Source organism: Athene noctua, chromosome 6 (assembly GCF_965140245.1).
Source record: "Athene noctua chromosome 6, bAthNoc1.hap1.1, whole genome shotgun sequence".
In the NCBI taxonomy this organism is placed as follows: domain Eukaryota; kingdom Metazoa; phylum Chordata; class Aves; order Strigiformes; family Strigidae; genus Athene; species Athene noctua.
The window spans coordinates 760,898-778,885 of NC_134042.1; the positions used below are offsets into that span (position 1 = coordinate 760,898).

General features: G+C 49.2%; 1 protein-coding gene across 1 annotated transcript in view; it reads left to right on the forward strand.

Moving 5' to 3' along the window:
- The window catches only part of LOC141961798 (hydrocephalus-inducing protein homolog), a 120,274-nt gene that overhangs the window by 20,966 nt on the left and 81,320 nt on the right, over window positions 1-17,988 (forward strand). The window contains 3 exon segments of the mRNA XM_074909134.1: window positions 1,749-1,873; window positions 10,907-11,108; window positions 13,783-13,954. Coding sequence (XP_074765235.1) covers window positions 1,749-1,873; window positions 10,907-11,108; window positions 13,783-13,954 — 499 coding nt within the window.

Below are 17,988 nucleotides of genomic sequence, written 5' to 3' on the forward strand. Positions count from 1 at the left end.
TGAGTCCTGAACTTGGCTGGATCCTCTTCTGACAATTTGAAAAGATGAAGGTATCTTCGGGAGGGTTATTCCCATCCATCTGAGGGCAGGAGTATGTAGACATGGGGAAGGAGCAGGAAGGTGATAGGATGGGAGGTAGTGCTGAAGTGTTGTCCAGGATCCCCCTTAACTGGCAGCTTTTCTGTTCTGGCAACATTTCTGAAAGAAAAAGAACAAAAAACAAAACCAAAGAAACTCCAAAATCTCTGCCTTTCCCACACCAGGCAATGATCCCACCCAAGCCCTGGCAGAGACCTGCAGCAGTCCTGTCAGTGACCATCAGTGCGGGTGCAGGACCCTGTAGAACAGCCCAGTTCTGAGGCTGGTGGTGCCTTGTCTTTCCTCCTCTCTCCAGAGTCTCAGGCCCAGCACACAAACATTGCAGGCCCCGTGCTTCGGTGGCAGTGCTCCCGTGGTTGTAATGGGAGCAGGTCAGGCCCCTAATTGCAGTGACATCTCCTTAATGAGCAGAAACTCCAGCAATTTCATCAGCTGTCACTACTTATATGAACAAAGTTCAGCTTGCGCATGGCTCCAGTTGTTCTCAGTATTTTTGTGTGTGTTGCATTCTCTAATCATGGTAAAACTCTCCAGAGCATGTTTTTAAGGTGACAAATTGACCACCAGCAAAGCACTAAAAGCAATAACTTTTGTTTTCTAAGTGGGGCTGTAGAAGAGCCATGAAGCCCAGCTGCAGAAGCATGTTACACCTGGCTTGTCCCTTTGCATTAAAGCACTGAGGTTTGTGTCTGTCAGCCAAGAGCCGTTTACCTGGTGACAAATCATAATTGCTCATATTAAATCCAAAGTACCCCAACACATTTTCATAATTATTTCCAGTGCATTGCACAGAACTTGCCTGGTGGGCCAAGCAAACAGTTACCGAGCTTGGATGACAACCCCGAGTCCCAGATTGCAGTGCTTGTGAATACACAGAAAAACCCCTGTTAAACCCGCCTTGATGTGCTCCTGGTAATGGCACTTCATGTAGCCGGGGGTTTAACGGTTCAGGCTGTACAAGGGATCCTCCTGCCGTTCTTGTTTCCATGTCCTTGTATCGCTCTAATCCGCGTTTGCACTTATTCAGCTTTTTCTGATTGTTCCTTTTCTTAGAGCAGCTTTCACTGTAATGCTGACGAAATGCACCCTTTCTTAGGCTAAACTAGGATGTTTTCAAGGTAAAAAAATGAATTCTGCAAATTAAATCATATTTGTTCTCTGGTCTTCAGAAAGACACTTATTCTCCCTCCTGTCTGATTGCTAGGCTGCAGTCTCACTGGGACAGGTAGTGCCCTGACATTTGCATCTCCTGAGGTGGAGTTTATAGGTGGCAGGAAAAGAGAGATTCCCGCGGAAGTCAGTGTCAGGTTGTGCAGGCAGATCGCTCTCACCCTCTCTGTGCTCCTCAGAACCCATCCTCTGGCTGTGCTGCCAGCAGTCGGACTCCTGAGCCTCCCTGCAGAGATGGGGATGCAGAGTATGGGGGAGGTGAGGTCATTTGACACCACAGGATGTTCGGAGAGCCGGATCTCTTCAGAAGTGAGAGTCTGTAGTGCCATTTCTGATCCTCTATGTTCTGTTTTTAATGCTGGCTGTGGTTTGTTTGCTTCCTGCTTGCCCAATGAGCTGAAGTGGAGTAGGCTGCAAAAGGAGTGTAGTCCCCGGATCGCCCACAATAGCCCTGATGTGTCTCTTTCTCTGCGTTGCAGCCCCTTCTCTGTGGATCCCTCCATCGGGACTCTTGGGATTGGTGATGCCGTGCAAGTGACAGTGGAGTTTCACCCGCTGAAGACCGGGGATCATTCCGGTTCCCTGGTAGTTCACTATGACACAGGTAAGTGCTGGGCACTGCGTGGTGCACGCTCTCTGCATCCTTCAGAACAGAGCCCCTTCTAGGCAGAATAACGTTAAACTTGCTTTGCAAACTACTTCTAAAAGTTTTTCTTTCAAAACCTCTGCACGTCTCAGTGCTTAGAAGGGAGCAGTTAAAGGGCAAAGGCTGAGCCTGTTCTGTGTGTCCTGTGTGGCTGTGTGCTGGTCCATCCCTGCTGTCAGCACGGTGTTCTCCCCCCAGCACGCCCCATGACAGTCATCTACCATCATTGCCCGATGTCGCAGCCACCTTAATTCCCTCTCCAGGTGTACCTCCCCTGTCCTTTACCTCGGGGAAAAAGTGACAAATAGTGTCACTTTAAGAGTAGGTGGGAAAAACTCAAGAAAAGGTGTAATGTTAAAAGGCTTCTGTCTGCCTTGGTTCAGCAGAGGTATCTCGTGATGCTGATCAAGACACTTCTTCAGTTGCCTGAACGCATTTTGTGTGCATTTTCTCTTGCCTGAAAGAGAGGTTTGTTTTGTCCCTATTCCTGAACTTCATTCCTGGGAAGTGTGATGTCCTCACCTAGGTGCGACTGCGATGCTTTAGCCCAGCAATGAGCATTTTATTGTCTTGAGTTTGTGGAAGTTCTGTAAATTCTCTTATATCTTCCAAATGCTCTTTGCAGCCTTCTGAATTATCACAGCTTTGTTTAATATTTTTCAGTCAGTGACACATTCACAGAAAATTTATGCTCACTCAGAGAAGCTCATTGGTTTGGGTAACACTTTCTTGACAGAACAACTGACATTTCAGAGAACGACAAAAGGTGCCTCATTTGTATGCGTTTAGGGAACCTATAGGATAAACTTCAGAGGGATAGATCTTTTCCTGGGTTGGATGAGGGCTAACAGGGCGGTGGGGTTTATACCATGTGAAATGGAAAGTGCAATTGAAGAATCCAGGGCCGGGATCTTCACAGCTTGCTTGGAAAACCTGAGCCTTGTTCTTAACACCCGATCCCTCCATGGGTAATCTTTGCCAAAGTGCTTTTCATGGACAGGCCACAGGGACCAAACTATCTGCTGGCTCTGGGGTGGGCAACCTCCCCGTAACATGGTGCAGCTGCCTGGGAGATGAAGGCAGGATTTGTTCCTGCCTGTCAGTACGGCGCTGCAGTTATTTTTTAATAAACCACAGACTGAGGAGAGCAAGGAATAATTAAGGGATTATTTCTCACACTTTGCAGCATACAAAGAAGTAAAAGGCTGCTGAGATTAATTGCTGAAGTGAAACCGAAGCATTTAATCAATCAATCTTAAAAGCCGCTTGTTTTAGGCGTAGTGCAGAGCACCAGACCGTGTTACCCAGCCTGGCGGGGAGAGCCCTGGCTGCTTTGTCCTGCGCTGTCAGACTCCCTGCGACTCGCATACAAAAAGCAGCTGGGCTGCTCTTTCAGAGCTGCCAACAGACTGTTTCTTAAGAAGCGGAGGCACTAAGAGCAAAATATCAGTGTAGGGTGTTGGGAGGCGTTTTCCTTGCTTTACTGTGTGTCTGTATGGACTTGCTCACAAGTGGCAGTAGTTCTCAGTGAATCCCACTGGTTTTAGTGTGACTGATGCAGGATCAGGTGCGTGTTGCCTGGCTTTAATTTTAATTCAAATCTGTCCCTAGCATTGCTTAAGGAGACACGAAGCTCTTCCCTTTGCCTGCTATTTGGCTGATTAGAATTGTGCCTCCTTTACACTGTCCTGGTTAGGAGTGCAGGTGCTGTCCCCTGGACAGGCTGTCCGCGTGGTGGTAATTGTGTTGCTACAAACTTTACAGGTGAGTGTGAAGAAAATGTCTTTGCTGCTAAGAGCATAATGATTTACAGTGAAAATTTGATCTTCACTGCTTTACATGTCCCAGCTCCTCCATTTCCCCCATGTACATGGGTCTGGGTGTGAAAAAGCCCAGCTCATACTCCATCTGGGAACGTAAACGTGTTGGGATGCTGAATCCTTTTCCTTGGCTGAGCAGGCTTACTTCGGTAACGAGGCCACCCATGCAGGGGCTTGGCGGTGTGTTAGTGGTCACTGTACACATGCAGGACACTCATGAAATCCCAGCCCTGGCTGTTTATTGCTGTTTGAGGCTGAACAAGTAATGGTAGCGTGGACGTGCCGGCACCTCTGAACATCTCAGCTACCACGAGGATAAAGCATCTGAGAAAACACTGCCTTGTTGTGATAGTCATCTGTGGTTTGGCTTTGGAGAAAGCAACCACCTTTGCAGAGCTCTGTTCTCTTTCCTCTAAGAACCCCCTTTCGACCAAGGGTCTTGTCATCTGTCTTGCAAGGCTGGCATTGCAGTCACTGAGTTCTAGGAACTCGTTTGAAAGTGAAATGAAAATCCTATTGATTTAGTCTGTAGACCAAGTCTTTTCCTTCCTCTTTTTTCTCCTTTGTAAATTCACTGATGCATGTGGACAGGCAGCAGGGTTTAACTGAGGTTTAGCCCTTGTTGTGCTGCATTTTCTGTTCCTGAGATCACTCAGACAAGTTGCTGAGTGTTCTCAATTTGAACTGACTTCAGCCGGAATGGAGGAGGCTCAGTACTTGCCTGAGCAAACTCCCTACCTCGGTACATACTTGACTCGTCCCTGTATTGTGCAGGATACCAGGGTGGGAATACTAAAACCAGTTTCTGGCTTTAATCTTAGTCTTGTGCCAGTGTTTACAGGGGCTCTGGTGCTTCTGTGAGTAGCGTTAAGCTACTGTTGAGCTAAATTCATGGCAACAGACCGTGAGCTTCTGACGCCCGCCGCTGTGTGCCACTGCCACTCCAGTCTGCAGGTGTTCATCTTCATGCACTTCTCCGTTCCTTCCACACCAGGAAGATTTACGGTAGCTGCTTAGAGGTGCTAAGAGGTGGGGAAATCTTCCGCTTCCTAAGCAACAGCCCCTTTTGAATCCAAAGCTTCCCTGTAGTGCTCTAACTGCTGTAATTCTTTTTTATTTTGTGTTTAGTGCTGGCAGATGGTTAGAAACTGACATTATTCTGTGAGTTTTTAAAGAAGATCTTGTTTCCCGTGTTAGATCCTAAGGTGTAAGCCAGACTGATGCTGTACAAGAGGCTTCTCTAGATTTTCCTTGGGCTATGAGGCATTAAAAAACTTTGCAAGGGGATTTTTCTTTCCGCCTGTCGTAGGTGGTGAGTGCATGTTGTGCTTTTTTTTCCTTCTCTTGTGAGAATTCCCAGCAGTATGGCTGGTTTCTGTCAGACTTTTATGTTCTCGTACATCTGCTTCAAAGTGAGTGGAGGGAGTCGTATATTGTAGGCAAAAAAGGTGTAAATAGGAGTTTGTGCAATTATATGTTGACTTTGCATCCTAACAGTAGCAGCACTGCAACAGACCGAGGGTTGGTAACTAATACTTTATACAGCTGATTGGTTATATGCTCTTATAGTTCAAATCACTTAGATTGATGGGTGAGTCTAGTTGGTCTCCAGAGTGTTTGTCTCTATCAAAACAGGTAATAGGTAACAACTGTTTCCTGTCTTTGTTTCCCCTTTCCTAGAGCTGCTTGTAATAATGAATTTTTCTCATGCTGTTTTTGGTAAGGTTGTTCTGCTCCTTGCAGAGTATGGCCCCTCTCCAGGGCCTTGTGTTTCAGGAGAGCTGATTTGTCACTTTGAGGGTAGATGAAGGGGAATGAAGTTTGTGCTTCATTTGCTTGAGGTTTCTTTGCACAGCTTTGTAGCTCCACAACTACATAACACCCCTCTGAAGAAAACCCCTGCTCCAGCAACCCATGGAGCTGACTGCGTGAGCACAGACTGGGATGTATGTACTAGGAGGGTGGCTTGGAAGTTAGAAATCTCCTTCTGGCTGTTTTGTTCATCCTCAGGCATGCACAGAAACAGACATCTGCGTGACGCTGCATACCCCATTTTTAGCACGTGAAAGATTTCTGGAAGAATGTGGTTTTCATCTCTCTGCAGGTCATCCTTGACCACAGCTTGTCTACTCTTATCATCAGTGGGAATCACTGACGTGTTCTAAGTGTCATTACCGGTGGAGGTGTTTCAGGACAGAACTGAACATTCATTAGCTCCTTTCCTTGTGGATCGATCAGCATCTGCTGAGAAGCAGAAGCACAGCTTGAAGGGTGACTGATTTATTAGGTGGTCTATTGAGCATGTCTTTGCCAGGCAATCAGAATGAAAGTTCCTGCACCATTTTCCCCATGGCCAAAAGCAATGTTTCAGCCAGTCGGGTACCCCAGCGTGTCGTTACTGTGGTAGCAATAACGATTAAAAATAGCCCGCAGCATCCTGGGTACGTGGCAGTGGTCTTCCATCCTCTGACGGTTTCATCGTCCTTTTCAAAACATTCTGCAAAGCTCCTTCATGCTGGGCAGGACAAAGCCTCCGTGCTGGCTTCTGGATATTCCTGTGCCGGAGTATTTCATCCTGGAACCAGGCAAACAGTTCTTCCTAAGCACGGTGCAGAGGGGTGCTGGGGAATGCGGTGGGTGCTCGGTCACAGAAGGATGCACAGCGGGAGCCTGACTGCAGGGAGATGGCTCAGCGTGCAGGAGAGCTGTCTGAAGAGCCTGCAGCCTGTCCTGTGGAGCACTGCTGCCTGGTCACTGCTTTCCACCTCCCTTTTCATCCCCATCTGTTGTCTTATGGCTCCTTGCAGGGCCTCTGGGGTAGAGACCCTCTGCTTTCACTGTGCTGCGTGGGCTCAGTGGGTGCTTTGCTGAGGCCGGGGCCACACTGGGGACTCTGTCCGTTACAGCAACAACTGTGGGCACGGTCATGAGGAGGATGCTCTGAGCTTCGTTGTAGCCTGGGAGTGGTTCTTCAGAGACACCTGTGTTGCCAGCAGCAGTTTTTTAGTGGTGAGGTTTATAAAGGAGGTCTGGAGTAAATAACGTGATGGTTTAATGACGTCTGAAGGCAGCTCCTGAACACCGCCTCGGAGAAGCACTTGCAAATGACTGTCGCTGCTCCATGCTTTGCTCTGGGGCTGGAGATACAGGCGTGGGGACGGACAGACGCCTTTCTCAGGCCGGCGGAGACTCAGCGCATCCTGTAGGTGAAGCCATCAGCTTCCCAAGAGCAAAACAGCTCAGAGGAGCGCTCCTGACTCTGATCTGGTGGTAGCTCTGTGGGAGACGCAGCAAAAGGCACATGGTGGGACGGCTGGATCAAGCTGTAGGTGACTTCTCCAGCTTTCCAGAGATCGCTCGGCCTGGTGAGGTGACTCGCTTCTCCGGCGGTGAAGCGGTAACGGAGACCTCTGCACACTGCTTGAAAAACAAGAATATGCCGGCAGTGGAGGCAGCTGGGTATGATAGCAGGAGCAAAAGAATTACTTCTCATAGGTCGATATGGGGGTACAGTCACATCCTTTTGAGTGAAGAGCTCTCCTTTCATTGCTTGCTTGTATTTTCAGTGAAAAAGCAGCAGCAGGAAGGCACTGTCTTCTGACAGACTGGGCAAATGAAATTACACTTGCTTTCCATGCTACCTAAATATTCCAAATGTGACTGTCCTTCACTCCTAAAAGATTTTCAATCCAAATTCAGAGAGAGAATCTCAGAGAGAAACCCAGGGATAGAGGAAGAATATGTCGTGGCGAAGACAAAATGCATCAGGGTGCTGTTTTGTTTCTCTTCAGTCTAATCGACCTGGCTACCAGCTTCCCAATGTTTAGAGCAGTAATCAATGAAGGAAAGTACCAGCTCTTGGACACTAGGAACGTGTTCTTCATCAAACCTGAAATTTGTTTTGAAATCTTGTTCAAGGGCTTGCTCATCTATCCTTTCTGTTCAAGATCAGTTTGTACTGCTCTGAAAATTACTCCCTCTTGTACCAGGATGCTTGTGTAGTATTAGAAGAATTCAGAAAGATGCTTTAGCTCTTCTGTAAATTCTCTCTTTGTCTGTTTTCCTGCACAACAGGAGTCCCACAGATTTCTCACTTCAAGATAGTGAAAAGTTATCGTGGTGTGCTGATACGTGTGTCTGTAGCCATGTGGATGGATGCTGGGATAAAACACAGAGGTGTTTCTGCTGTGTCAAAGAGCACCACTCAGGAGTGCACAACCCGAAGCATCTGCTCTGCTGCTCTGTAAAAAGTCTAGCGTTTAATTTCAAGTTCAGGCATTGCTTTGTTCAGGTTGCAGAGTGAAAGCTGTGTCCTGCCACCTGTAGGAAATGTATCAGAAGCATGTAAGAATGAGAGAGTTGACAGTCTGCAATAAGATCACGTTGTGTAAATAATGATAGGGCAGACACATCTAGATTCAGTAGATGCGCTTTCATGGCAGCCAAGCATCCCAAACCACACGCCATGGACACTGCCCTGCCAAGTGAAATGCCTAGTGCTATGTCGCTGTTACAGTACAGAGGGGTTTATTGAAAAATAGCCAAGAGTCTTAAATGAAATGTCATATCTGATTTGACACCCAAGACATGAAGCCTGCAGCCGCCCGTGGCCGACCCTGGCCGGTCCGCTCTCCGTGTCAGCTCATGGGCCTGGCAGACAGATCCGTGGCTTCCTCCTGACTCGCTGGCAGCTGTGCGCACTCTCCTGGACCCGGCGATTTGTGGGTGTCTGTATTCAGCACGATGCCAAATGCTCTCTGTGGTAGAAGGTGCTCCGGCAAACCCTCCAGCCTTCAGAAGAGTCCTCAGTGCCTGCAGCCAGGAGGGCAAGGGTGACTGCATCCCCAGCAACTCCCCGCGAGAGCAGCAGTAGGGGATGTTTAGCAAATTGTGTAGAAACAGGCGGTGCACATGCTTTCTCCCTCTCGGGCTCTGGAGTTAGCATTTTTCTGTGCTGGAGGCTTTATTCTCATCTCTGTTGAATAGCTTCTGATGCCTTTATCTTCTAAGAATTTGTCCGGTTTCTCCCTGGATTTGCAGCTGTTAGCCTCTACAGCCTCCTGTGGCAGTGTGTTCCAAAGGAAGGAATACTCCCTGGAAAAGGACTGCCACTTTTGTGTAATTTCTGTCTAATAACATTATTTCAGGCCCTCAGGTTCCTGTTTTATGACAAATAGTGACAATTTTTTCCTTATTCACATTTCCCAGGCCATCCATGCTTTTACAAACCTCTCCCATCTATTGCCCATATGATTTCTAGGATGAGGAGTCGTAGTCAATCTTCTTATAAAAGCTACTTCATACTTTAAATTGTTCTTTCTGTCCTTCTCTATTTAGCTTGAGATGCTTCAGCTTGTTTTTTTGAGATCAGAACTATACCCAGTATTTCGAGACGCACGTGGCCATGGGTTTAGGCAGGGAGACGATGATAATTTTCATGGTGTTTATTTTGCAGTAGTTTGTCATCTTGATCGTTGTAGAGCGCTGGCTCGTGTTTCCATAAACCCAGGCTCGAGGCACTGTGCATGTCTCCCATTTCTTGGCTCCTGGCTCCTTTGCTTGCCAATATATGCCAAGGATTCAGTGGAGGGAGAGGCAGTGCTCATAAAGCATACCCGCCTCTGTAACTCTCCTGAACATCAGTCATTTCTGTATGCCAAGTTGTCCATTATAGAAAGCAGATTGTCAAGTCACTGTAAACATTGCTGCTGTCCTTGCAGCATAACTCTCATCTCTGACCACAAATCCCTACCACTCCATACTCCCTTAAGAGCGGAGAAATTGAGGCTATACAGGCATGAAGGCTGGGTTCTCTGTGTGTGGAGATGAGTGAATGACTCTGGAGAACTAGTGTTTTAAGGGTGAGTCAATCCCCAGTGCCCCCCCAAAAGAGGGGGCTCCTTTTTTTTTTTTTTTTTTTTTCCCTGGAATGAATGTGATTCTGCTGTGTTGTGTCTGGCTTAGGATTTCAGGAGTGCACCCAGCACACATCCAGCGCTCTCCCTGTGTTGTTGCACAGTAGCGCTTTAAAGGCAGGTCCGTTGGCTGGCTGCCTTGCTGTGACCTGTGCAGAGAGGAGGAGGCTCTGCCTTTGCAGAGGGATGCTCTCCAGGCTACGGCCAGGCTGCTGCACTTGTCCATTGGGGCTGGCTCTGAGGCTTTAAGCGCCACTCCACAGAAATGCTGTTTCTAGAGAGCATGTCTGATGTTGGCTGTTTGAGTCTCACCTGGGAAACACTTGCCTGCAAGAGGAAGAGTGAGCTTGGTACTGAAGTTTGATCTCAGTTGACTGCCAGGAGTTACTTGGCTGGGAAGAAGGAAGGTTTGAAAACTCTGGAAAGGAGGGAGCCTTTGGGAGTCTGTTTGGGAGGGTGACGTGCTGGCAGGTCCTCCAGCAAGGCCCCAGTCGTTGGTCAGTTGATGTGCACAGCCAGGGACACTCTCCTCTTCAGCGGGCTCTGAGGTGGAAAGCAAAGATGCCCTCGCTCTGGTCGTTGAACGGCTTGGGAAGACGCAGCGTAGACTTGCAGACTCGGGCATAAGCAGCAGGGTCCCGGCTGAGGAAATGGGCTTGCAGGGCTGTAATGGGCAGGTCGGGGTGGGCCGTGCCCCACCAGTCTCTTCTTGACACGTGTTCACAAACCCACAGCAAGTGAGGGCGCTGCTTCTGCAACACAGTGAAGCTCTCTTCTGTGTCCCATCCTGCCCTGGGCTGTCACTTGTTCCTCTGAACCTCCCTTTCCTGCCTGCGTGCCCCCAGGCATCTTTGGGTGTCAGCAACAAGGGATCAGGAGAGACACAACGCTGGGCAAGCCCTGACTGAGGTGGGACTCCTCAGAGTCACCTGAACGACTTGGATGCAGAATTCTCTATGACTCGAGTGGGATGGCAACCCAAAGGCCACCTGGGCACATCGGAAAAATCTCACTGTAAATACTGTCACCTTGGGGATAGATCTCTACAAATGCACCCAGAAATAAGGTGCTGACGGTGGTGCCATCCTCATTCTGTACATGGGCAACTGTCAGGATGTGATGAGTGTGCTGATCTGTGGAACTGCCAATACAGCTAAAAGCTGTAAGAGTTTATTCTGTTACTGATGGTTTGCTTTGTTCCTCGTACTTCCATCAGCAAGTGAGATGAGCAAAGACTCCCCTGTGCTTTTTTCCAGGTGAAGATATTCACACAAGCCTCTCTGGGGCAGCTGTAGATGTCAACATCGGTCTGGCCAGGAGCTCCCTGACAGTTGAGAAGACTTACCTCACACTGTCAAACCACAGATCTGTAGTCATTCACAATCGGAGTGAAATCAAGGTTCACTTCCAGTGGAAGGCTTTTTCAACTCAGGAAGAGGAGGATCATCAGAGGCTGAGGTTCGTTTGAAAGATTCATTTCAGTAAGATACACTGCCCAAGGGTAAAACTAACATGTGGCCTCAAGAGGTGTGGTGCATTGAATGGTTTAGGGCAAGTAAACCATCTATGGCATCAGGTTAGGTGTCCCTGGGCTTTAGGGTAATGGAGCTCAGTGCCTCGCATTCCAGCTCCATCCATAGTCCAGCTGAGGATGGTGTTTTGTGGAGGAAAGGTTGATTGCAGTGACTGGATTCCCTCAGAGATCAAATTTGCATTTTAGGGAGCCCCAAACCACTGATATCCAGAGACCCCTGGGTTATGGGGGGTCCATGAGGCTGAGGAAAGTGTCAGCACTCGTTCCCTGGGACTGCACTGAGTAGCAGCACTTAACATAGCTGCAGGTAGCATAACTGTTGTGATATTCACTGCAGCTTCTTCCACTCCAGCTTTGATAAGGTGGCAGGCTCCTTCTCCAGGAATGTGCAGGGTCAGGTGCTGTGTTGGCCCAGCAAGTTGAGGCCGTCCTGCTGTAGGATGTTGAATTGCCTTGCACTGTCCCGGTTTCCAGCACAACGAGGTATTTCTACCCTTCCTCAGAGACTGGGGAGAATTTGGAGGTGAAGGGTTCCGCAGGGAAGGCAGGGCAGCACAGGACAGAGCGCGTTTGGGCTGCAGCAGCCTGTGTCTTCATGGTGCTGAGAGATGGGGCAGGTTCTTCCAAGGGTGTCTTTGGTGAAGCTTTGACATTCCCCTTTCAGGCAGCAGAGGGGGCATGAACTGGAAATGACACTTAAAAGTTTGGGTGATTAAGGGAATCCTTGTGGGACTTTCCAGACTTGCATGGATGTAGGTGTGTAGGAGTTAGCTCACAGCTGATCAGGAAAGTGCCTTAAACTGGAGCACTTTTTAAAGGCTTCTGAGCCAATAAAGTTCAACATAATTAGGTCAGAAATGCCTTGAAGGCCAAAACTAGTTTTTCACTGTTCTCTATTTTTAATTACACAGTGTGTGACTTCCATGCAAGCTGAATGTGTTAAAAGAAAACCTCATTGCCTTCTCTGGGCCCTTGCCTGGACCCTTCCTTTACCGCTCTCTCCTCACCTGCCTGTCTCAGATTGGACCCTGAGTGATCCTCTTTCCCCTCAGAAGCAACCGGGCTTCCCCACAGTTCACTTCAACCTGATTCATTTCCAATTACATTTGATCTCATGCCAGTTTATGTCCTGAGTCTGACCAGGACGTTCTGTTCTTCCTCCTTGCAATCCCAGGGATGGTCATAGCTCCAAGGCCACTGTCCTGCTGCCAGAGAAGCCTTAGAGATCTCAGAGCAGAGAGGACTTTTTCCATGAGAGGAGGCAGTGCAGGACCCTGCTCTGGGCTGTGACCCCAGAAGACCTGGATCCTTAGGTGGTGTATCCAGGGGTTTGCTGTGTCTCCCTCCTGTAGGACTTTCTGGGATGTAATGGTGGAATTATTGTCCGCTGATGGAGGCTGAGCTGGGGGTTGCTCATCGGTGGCGGGAAGCCCTCCTCACGCGCAGGGCTGTAGGTCAGCCGTGGAGAAACATTCCCCACTGCGCCCCAGGGGGGGCGAGCCAAAGCAAGTGCTTTTGGTGCTGGTGCCAGCCTTTGCCCCAGGCTCTGTCTGTGTACAGCTAGTAACATCCGTGACCGTATTTCCGTTGGAACTGTATTTGAATTTAGCTGGGTGATGATTGCTATCCTGGTTTTACTACATTGCCTTGATCTGCTGCTACACATGGAGCCTTCCACTCATCCCCCCAGAGTTGTCACCTGCTGGTTCTTCATGGCCGGGGACTGGAGTGTGCAGAGGGGACAGCGATATGCCAGCTAGGAAGCAACTGCTCTGTAGCAGTGCTCCGTTATCTCTTGGTTGTGATCTTTAAACTCTAGAATGATTTCTGCTACAGCTGCCAAGTAAGGGAGAGATGAACTGCGTCATAGCCCTACAGAGATGGCCAAAAAGAGGAAAAAGATAAGGTGGTTCAAGGCCAGACGCAAGGGTTTGGATTCAGAGATGCTGGTCCAGACTTCTTTAGTGGGTGATGCCAGGAAAAGTGCCTTCCCCTCTCAGGGCCTCTGTTTCCATGCACATATAGACATTGGTCTCACCGAAGTGATGCAATGCCTGAATTCATTGGTTTGCTTTTACAGTGCTCTGGGATCCTCTGGTGAGAAGTGGTATAGGGCACAGAGAGCACATTTAGCTTGCTTACCCCTGCAGGTCCAAAGGGGAAGGAAAAAGGAGTGATGCCAGTAGCCTGCAGCTGAAACCCAGCTGCGTCTCCCCTTGCCAGTGAAGCCCTGCAGTGGGTGCTCCTTCGTCTTGATCTGGCTCCCCCAGGCAGCTCTGTGGTAGGAAAAGCCAGTTGGGGTGGTCGGTGGATTCTCCATCAGTTGTGGCAGAGGCTTTGAGCCAGGAGGCTCTCGAGGGCTGCTGGCTTTCAGAAACCTCTTCTGAGCTTGTAAGCGTGGAGTAAACCTGCGTGCCGTGGTGGTGGCCAGCAAGTGATAATCTGACCCATGGGGGACCCCGTGGCTTGGGGTCAGCCCCTCGCTGAGCTGCTGCTGATCCTCCCCGAGCGCTTTGCTGCCCCTGCGCTCACATGAGTCTCTGCAAATATGTTGCTCATTAAATTATCTGCTTGGTTTGTCTCTCCCCGTGGCTGCAGGCTGCAGAGGTGGAAAGGGGGCAAGATGGATCGTTGTCTGAGGGAGTGCAGGGTGGACTCTGCTCTTGGAGAACACCTTCCCCTTCTCTCCCGCCCCTTCCAGAACCAGCGGGCAAAGGTGCAAGGAGACTCCATGCTTTTCTCCGACGATGTGTTCAGCCTTGAGCCAATGGTAAGCGATAGCTGAGAACCTCCCTTCCTTCTCCTCCCTGGCTGAGGTCACTTGGCAGGTCCCTGTGTCAGCTGGCTTGATGGGCCAAGAGATAACACCAGGTTTCTAGGGAGGCTGCGAGAGCTTGTTGGAAAAAGCATCTCTGTGGGCTCCTGGCAGAGCGAGAGGCTGCCTAAAGCTGAGCTCTGCTGCAAGGGCTATAAATTAAGGGCGCTTGGTAAGTGTCCTTACACTGTTGAGAGCCATCGATAACGATGAGTGAGGGCACAGCTTACACATAGTGTGTGGGGATTAACAAAGGACATTAGAGCGCTCTCAGTTCATATATTGACCTGAGGAATGAAATGGTCCTCTGTGGAAAGGAGGCCAAGTTCAACCCAAGTTTGATCAGAGAGATACCAATCTCTTCATATAACCTGGATGGATACCACGGCTCAATCTCCCTTCCAGTGTCATCTGTGAGCCTGGACACAAGGCTGGCAGGTTTAAACGGACTTCCTGAGTTTCATGGCGCATAGGTACAGACATTTTATTGCCTCTTCTGTTTATGCAAGCAAAACCCCATATCCTGCAATCGGCCAGATCCCTGGTTCTGAGTATTTGCATGGTCTGAGATGAAGAATGCCCACTGTCCGAGCAATGTAAAATCCCTTTTCATCTTGGAGTAAATCCTAGGATAATCTCAACCTCTTCTTCCTTTTAAAATAGGTGAAACTAATTTTTTTTTTTTTTCAGGGAAGGGGATCATCTCCTCTTCTTAGTTGTTCCTATATCCCATATAAGGCTGAGAGCCACCAATGTTGGCACAGCGGCAGTTTCACACCACTGTAGCTGACAGCAGCATGATGTGACCAAGAGATTGTGTCAGAGCAGTGGGAATGTTGTAGAGAGAGGGAGCTGATCAGCTGAGCATTAAGACCAGCCTGTGGTGTGTCAGAGCTGATTTTGGAGTGTGCCTCAGGGCTCCTGCTGCTTTACAGTCAGACTGTCTCTACAAGTAGCTTAACCTGCTCTTAAGCTCCTGAATGCTTTGAGGTGAGGTCCAGAAGTCTGGCTGCCCACAGCGCCGAGTCCTGGCGCTCCATGTAGTGACATACAGACATAAAGTGTAGCCTGGCCTCAAGTCTCGAGGGGAAACCTTTCCTGAATGGAATGTTACACAGGTTGCTCTAGGACTGACTATAAGTGGGCTACCACATGAGTCTCTCCCCTTCTGTTTTGTCCAGCATTATCAACCTTTTGATTTCCATGAATTCCATTATTGATGGAACAATCAATTTCACATTCACTTTTGCTCATGCCTGTCTTTCCCCCTGGCATATGGGTGTCTTTACATCAAATGGTAGTAAGCATTTTCTACTTTTATTAAATGTAGAATCTAAAACTCTACTGCTGCTGGCTTCCACAACCTTCTTTGCGGTGACAGCCCTGTAACTTTTAGCCTGGACAGACACCCTTCGTGCACTGCCATGTAAATCTGCTGGAGAGGCCCCCCAGAGATGGGACCTTATGTCAGTGGACAGTTAGCTGCCAGTATTTTCAGGTGCTGCAATCTGTAGAAGCTGCAGCAGGTCGCTTCAGTCTGTATAGGGTTTACTCGCTGATGGAAATAACAGAAAAGAGGAGGTGTGATTTTGGAATTACCATGTGGATGAGAACATTCTGAGCAGTTGCCCAAGCCTGTGGGAAACAAGCTGATACGCAGCTCTGACTTTCTGAGCACATCTCAAATTTGGTTTATTTTTGCATCTACACATGATGTGTCAGCAGGGGCAGCTGTGGTAGAGGCCCAGGTGGCTCCCAAGGGACAAAGTCCTTGCTGTTTGCTGCATCCTCCCTGCCCCAGCTTGTCTGTAAGTCCCATTGGAGACCTGTGGGAGCTGACTCCTTGGAAATGGCAACCAGAGGAGAGGGAGGACGAGGACTTACTGCTACACTGACCTTGACAAGTCCTCACTGTCCTGTCCTTGCCTGGTAGTGACTCCTCAGTGCCACGTGTGAACTCTGGGCTGATGGAGGTGGTCGACAACATGTCCAGGTTACAAAGGTGCTACTGTTGTTGATCCAGAGGTTGGGCCAGAAGGTGACAGTGGTGTTTGTTGCTGCAAACCTGCACCTCAGCTGGGGAACCAAGCTGGTCCCCATCCACATGAGAAGCTACTGCAGAGCACTTTGTTTTTTGGCGGAAGGCACCATCTCCAGTGGGAGCTGTGGTCCATCCCACAGTTCCCTGTGGGCTCTGTTATTTATGGAAAGAGGCAGATGTTAGCTGTGGCACTGCCTTTCTCCTAAGTGTCCTGAGCTGAGAGGATGCACTTTGAGTGTCATTTTAGCACTTCTGTTGCCAGCTCTGTCTTTTTTTTCTTTGACTGCTTTGAGTGTGATTTCCTTCCATGGATTGCCTTCCCCCTCTGCAAAGCAAAGCAGGTGATTTGACCAGCAGTTGGTGGTGCCTGGCTTTTCAAGACCAGCTTTTTCTGACTCCGACTGGTGGAGATCTAGCAGATCCTCATTATTTAGGGGCTGAGGGAGGAGAGATAGGATCTGCCATGTATTTACGGTTGGGCTCTTGCAGAGAGATCACTTGTGTAGCTGTGAGTCCCGGTGTGCCATCCCCTCCTGTATCACCGTGCTTTATGCTGTAGCAAAGCCAGGGTAGGACAGCTGGAGTGGTGGTGCTGTACCATCGTACATCCACCGTCTGTATTTTATGCCACCTGCCGGTTGCAGCCTGTCTGAGGCCAGAAGTGTTTCAGCCAGAAGTGTTGCAATACCGTGTTCACAGCACTGCATAGTTTTACATCTGTCCTGGTTACCATCCACGGTGGCTCTCCATGCTCTGACTCCGCTGCCCTCCTATAGAGAACACGTCGCCCAGGCACGGGGCTGGCTCCTGAGGTGCCCCGAGGCTCGGACGCGTGTAGCAGTAGCCTGCAAGGGTGGGTAATGAAGCATTTCCTTTCAAGCAGCAGTTCTTTTTTCCCCTGTGGGGTAGCAGGAATGCAAGGAACCTCTTCAACAGCCCATTTTAATTTCCCAGGAGAAATAACTCACAGTATTTTCTGTGAGTTATTTCACAGTTCTTCCCTCTGTTCTGTTGACTCTGAGCAGGCTGTGCCTTAGGGAATTCTTTGCAGCTGCAGCCCAATAACTCACCATGTCATAGCTCTTCCATTGTTGTGGGGGCTGTCCTTTGAGCTATAAGGGCTAATTCGATGGGAAGTATTATAGTTACTTAATATTTATGCTGCAGGAGTGCCAGAGGCTCCACTCCGTTCAAGGCTCTTCTGGACAAAGCAGCGAGGATACCCAGCAGCATGCAGAATCAAAGCCTCGCTTTGCTGATAGAAAAAGAACTCTGTTCGTCTCCTTCTATAAGCTGATATTTTCCTTCCTTTGTCGAGTGTTATCACAGTTGTCAGAGGTGCCTCTATTTATGTCAACAAACACACAAGGAACATTGGTAATGCTAGGGGTTCAGGGGATGTAAGTGCTGTCTCACTTGCAAGAAGTGAGAGCCTTTAGAAACCAGGCATGCCTCCGAAACTGTGCGACAAGGCTCCCTGGGACTGAGCGCCAGTGCCAGGACTCTCTGGGCGAGAAGCAGAGAGAGAAGACCCCGAGGAAGCAGCAGAGAGCTGCAGACACACTGGTAGCATGGCCCAGACTTAAATCCCTGAGCAAGAGCATGACACGGAAAAGAGCCTGTTGGTTGAAAGAGGTGTGGAGCTGTAAGCAAATCCCATCTCTTCTTCTCTGAGCCTGTGTTCAGGGACACAGGAGCATGTGCACCTCGCAGAGAGAAACAGGGTGCATCTGTCTCTCAACTCCTTTCCCAGATCATCCGTCAGCTGGAGGAGCCTGCGTGCTGGCTGGCTGCTCATGGCTCGGGGCAGAAGCAGCCGCCAGCGGGCAGGAGCCTGTTCTTCTTCTATCCCCAGGCAGGAGGGCTCGTTCTGCTTGGTGCTGCGTGCCCCACTCACCGCAGTACGTTAAATACTTAGGGGCATGTACAGGTGAAGGCTATAAGAGGC